This window comes from Austrofundulus limnaeus, unplaced genomic scaffold (genome assembly GCF_001266775.1).
Source record: "Austrofundulus limnaeus strain Quisiro unplaced genomic scaffold, Austrofundulus_limnaeus-1.0 Scaffold2, whole genome shotgun sequence".
Lineage (NCBI taxonomy): Eukaryota > Metazoa > Chordata > Actinopteri > Cyprinodontiformes > Rivulidae > Austrofundulus > Austrofundulus limnaeus.
Window position 1 is genome coordinate 4,579,670 of NW_013952404.1, and position 4,999 is coordinate 4,584,668.

At 39.0% G+C, this 4,999-nt stretch overlaps 2 protein-coding genes across 2 annotated transcripts in view; one reads left to right on the forward strand and one right to left on the reverse strand.

The window, feature by feature from the left end:
• srp14 (signal recognition particle 14) overlaps nucleotides 1–3,004 on the reverse strand; it is a gene marked incomplete in the record, with an annotated part of 6,826 nt that extends 3,822 nt beyond the window's left edge. The window contains 1 exon segment of the mRNA XM_014011852.1: nucleotides 2,912–3,004.
• Nucleotides 2,242–4,977, forward strand: LOC106519960 (tubulin alpha chain; the record flags this gene model as incomplete). Its single annotated transcript, XM_014011841.1, is given in 4 exon segments — nucleotides 2,242–2,259; nucleotides 2,933–3,155; nucleotides 3,233–3,381; nucleotides 4,307–4,977. Coding segments are annotated over 4 exon segments (1,046 nt in total), but the record flags the coding sequence as incomplete, so codon positions are not given.
• Nucleotides 4,978–4,999: the final 22 nt, after the last annotated feature.

Consider the following 4,999-nt stretch of genomic DNA (forward strand, 5'->3'; position numbering starts at 1 on the left):
GAAATTAAGTGTGAACGAGCAGTTGGACAGGTGTACCTAATAAAGTGGCCGGTGAGTGTATATTCGATGGATGGCTGTTATTTTTTCTCGTAATAATTCTTATAGCTCTTTTCTGTAAAATAAAAATAGGATTTGTGATAGTTTTACAAGCTTTACCTCATACTTCAATATAGTAAATTAAATGTGGAACAATTATAGCATTATACAACATAAACAGTGCTTTATCATTGAATAGTTCTCTTACTTTGTACAGAATTCCAAATGATTTGGCTATTTTTGTTCTTAAACCATTTATATGATTTTTCCATGTCAGTTTTTCATCAACAATGACAACTAGAAACTTCACTTCACTGACTCTACAGATCTCTACATCATATTTTAAATAAAACATCTATAGTTTTCTTATTGTTACAGAAAATCAAATCATTTGTCTTGTCCAAGTTTATTTAGTTGAAACCAACTTTGTATTTTCACAAATTCTGTCTGTATCATCTCCAACATTTGTTCTATATCTTTACCTGAACAAAAGAATGTTGTATCATCAGCAAATAGGACACACCCAAAAAGACCCGACACATTTACCAAATCGTTCACATACAAAATAAATAACTTAGAGAACGGGACCCTGCGGCACTCCACATGAGATGTTGCAAAACTCAGATCTTACATTATTTACTTGTACAAATTGTTTTCTATCTTCCAAATAACTAGATACCCACTGCAGGTCCTCTAATACTATATTTATTTAGCTTTTCAAAAAGAATACTGTGGTTAACAGTATCAAAGGCTTTTTTTAAATCAACAAAAATACGACACAGTGCTGTTTTTGATCAACAGCAGTTGTTATATGTTCTATTAATTCAACGAAGAGCCATCAATGTAGAATTATTTGGTCTAAACCCATACTGACTGTTACTTAATATATTCTGCTCATCAGTGAATTCGTCCAATCTTATCACAAATAATTTCTCCAAAAATTGTGGTAACAGGGATACTGGTCTGTAGTTGTTAAACACACGTTTTTCACCATTTTTAAAAAGAGGAACTACCTTTGCTATTTTCATGTTGCTTGGAAAAATGCCAGTTGAAAAAGATAAATTACAGATGTATGTAAACGGTTCAATCACAGAATTCATTATGTCTTTTACAAACATCATGTCCATGTCAGCCCAGTCTTTTGATCTCTTTTCTGCAAAATTTACTCGTTATTACTACTGGTAATACTCGTTATTTCTTCTTTGTCAGTTTCATAAAGAAATAAACTATTTACACAACCTGTTACAGTGTGGTTAACATTTCTAGGTATTTTAAATGCAAGACTTGGGCCAACATTCACAAAATAATTGATATTGATCATGAATTTCAATGCCATTTTTAACAAAATACTGTGGCGTTTTCACTTCATGATTTTTCAAAACACTTCATTATTTGCCATGTTGCTCTTGTATCACCATTTTCTTCATCTAATAACTTACTATACTGTTATATAAAGTTCGTTGTTGCGTCAATAAAATTAACAGGCTCGAGTTTTCAGAAATGACTTGTCCTAACAATAAATAAATTTGTTGTTTTTATTTGTATGAGTCACCATTCACACTGTTTTTTATTGTTCTGCTTCATCAGATTTTATTCTTATAATTTTCAAAATATTCAACATAGCATGAAATGCATTAAATTTGGTTAGATTTATTACTCTAATCTTGCCTTATAATAGTTTTAGCTAACTTTTTTCTAATGTTAGCTACCATTCTGCTGTTTTAGCTAATCTATTATGCGTTTTTTTACTACTCTTAGCTGCAGTTTTCTGTTTTAGCTAGCACTTTGCTTCTTTTATTTAAAGTTTTAATATGTGACCTTATGCTACAATTAGCTACAATTCTAGGCCTTTTAACTTGCCTCGTGTTGCATTTAGCTATTAGCTAGCGTTTCCTTACTTTAAGCTAACTTGTTGCTACTTCTACTAATCTGTTACTTGCCTCTTGTAGCTATGTAATTAGCCAGTCTTTTGCTACTCTAATAGTTAGCTTTAGCTAGCTATGTTCTGTTTTGAAACAGCTTACTGTTCCCTATTTGAGGTGAAACAGTGGTACAGTCCGACCCATGGCTCCCCCCTCTTGTGACGTCACAATGGTACGGTCCGTTTTATAAAAGGAGAACAGCCGTTGAAGAAGTCTTCTGTTTGCCTCCGACAGTCAAGCTAGTTAGAGACGAGTCAAAGTTTTTCTTCTTCCATCACATAAAAAGCAACTCAACAAAATGGTAAGGATGATTATTTGAGGACTAAATGATTTTATATATCGAATTTAATTCGTGTATGTTTTGTTTAATTTATTTCAAGATGTGATTTGTCGCAGTGAAGTGAGAGAAAAGGCGGAATGACAACCGCGTCATGCCAAATAGCTGTTATTTTAACGCAAAACGTCTGTTTTATAGTATATTGTAGTTTTTATTTGACGTTAGCATTGGTTTGGAGCTATTTGGTGAACAAAGATGTGAATTATGTTAGTCTGTAAGCCTGAATAAATCAGGTTTTGTGAAATTTATTGCATTTTTATGTCTTTCGGTTTAAAAAAGATATATTTAGTAGCATTTTAACCGACCAACTGCCGTTTCGGCGGTTAATTTTAAATGCGTTTCGGTTTACGGTTCGGCTCTCGCCTCTTGCGCGCCGTTTTTAAATCCGCTTTTAATCCAAAACAAAAGGGCTCAAGCCGTTTAAACCTGAACTCAACTGTTCTGGGATTAAAAAGCAAACTGTAGAACATGCAGTGATTTTTATACCTTCTATAATCTGTTTTTTTTTTAATAATTCAAAGGTATTAAACAGTTAAATTTGTAAAACCCTAATTATATTTAGAAAAGTAAAGAGGTTGGGGTTAGGAAAGGAAAAGAAAAAAAGTTTTTCTTGCATTTTTTTTTTAAATCTCTGCAGCGTGAATGCATCTCCGTCCACGTGGGCCAGGCTGGTGTCCAGATTGGAAATGCCTGCTGGGAGCTGTACTGCCTGGAACACGGCATCCAGCCTGACGGCCAGATGCCTGCTGACCAAACCCTCGGCCGAGGGGATGATTCCTTCAACACCTTCTTTAGTGAGACCGGAGCTGGGAAGCACATCCCCAGAGCCATCTTTGTGGACTTGGAGCCCACCGTCATTGGTACCCCTCATCTGGTTGGCCTTATTTCTGCTAAATGCTGCCTGTGTGTTAATTCTAGTTGTGTTTTTTTTCTGTAGACGAGGTGCGCACTGGAACCTACCGCCAGCTGTTCCACCCGGAGCAGCTGATCACCGGTAAGGAGGACGCTGCAAACAACTACGCCCGGGGTCACTACACCATCGGAAAGGAGATCATCGACCCTGTTCTGGACCGGATCCGCAAGTTGGTATGTATAAATTGATCTAGTTGATGTTTTGTCTTGCCCGCGCTGCAGCAAGTAGGGAGAAGGGGTTCTCTGCAGACTCAAAGTAGGCGTGTCTGAAGCATAAACGCTGATTGGCTCGTTGTATTTGCTCTGTTTTTTTTTTGTTTTTTTTTGAAAAAGTTCAGTTCTTCTCTTTTTTTGTTTTTTTCCACTTTTGACTTTAACTAGTTTCACATTAATTTTAGCAACCAAAACTGCTTTTTTTTTTTTTTTTTTTTTTTTTAAAATGAAAGCACAATATATCATTAAAACCAAACATTTAGTTCTCCCTATGTCTCTAAAAATAAAACACACTACAGACTGATGTCGCTCTTATTTTCTGATGATCAGTGCTTCGGCGTTTCTTTATATTATTAGCTTACTCTCTACCCTAGCATCAGATTTTCATATTTATTTTCAAAACATTTAGTATTGAAACTTGCTGTTGTTAGCATGGTAATTAGAAGACTTGTAAATAATAACAGCCGGCAGCTTAGCTGCTGGTATTATATGTTTATATGAAGACGCAGACGGTGTCGACCCGAAGTCTTCATTCATTATTTCCACTTCTCTTATAGAGCTCCAGGTTGTATTTCAAATTAAGAGCGGCATCAGTCTGTAGTGTTTCTCATTTTTTGAGACATTTAGAAACAGAGAGAACTAATTGTTTGGTTTTAATGATACATTGTGGTTTCATTGAAAAAACAAAAGCAGTTTTGGTTGCATTAATTAATATGAACGTAGTTAAAGTCAAAAGTGAAAGAAGAACCAACCTTTTTGAAAAACAGCAAATTCAACGATCAGTGTTTATGCTTCAGACTTGMGTCTGCAGAGAACCCCTTCTCTGACTCAGCGTAACATAGTCTGGGTCCAGGTTTCCTTCAACACCTGTCCTTTGTGTCCTCAGGCGGACCAGTGCACCGGTCTTCAGGGCTTCCTGGTCTTCCACAGCTTCGGTGGAGGAACCGGTTCTGGTTTCACCTCCCTGCTGATGGAGCGTCTGTCGGTGGACTACGGCAAGAAGTCCAAGCTGGAGTTCTCAGTCTACCCGGCCCCTCAGGTGTCCACGGCTGTGGTGGAGCCCTACAACTCCATCCTGACCACCCACAGCACCCTGGAGCACTCRGACTGCTCCTTCATGGTGGACAACGAGGCCATCTACGACATCTGCCGCAGGAACCTGGACATMRAGCGTCCCACCTACACCAACCTGAACCGGCTCGTCAGCCAGATCGTGTCCTCCATCACCGCCTCCCTGCGCTTCGACGGYGCCCTGAACGTGGACCTGACYGAGTTCCAGACCAACCTGGTGCCGTACCCCCGGATCCACTTCCCCCTGACCACCTACGCCCCGGTCATCTCTGCTGAGAAGGCGTACCACGAGCAGCTGACGGTGGGGGAGATCACCAGCGCCTGCTTCGAGCCCGCCAACCAGATGGTGAAGTGTGACCCTCGCCACGGCAAGTACATGGCCTGCTGCCTGCTGTACCGTGGAGACGTGGTGCCGAAAGACGTTAACGCCGCCATCGCCAACATCAAGACCAAACGCTCCGTCCAGTTTGTGGACTGGTGTCCCACCGGCTTCAAGGTGGGCATCAAC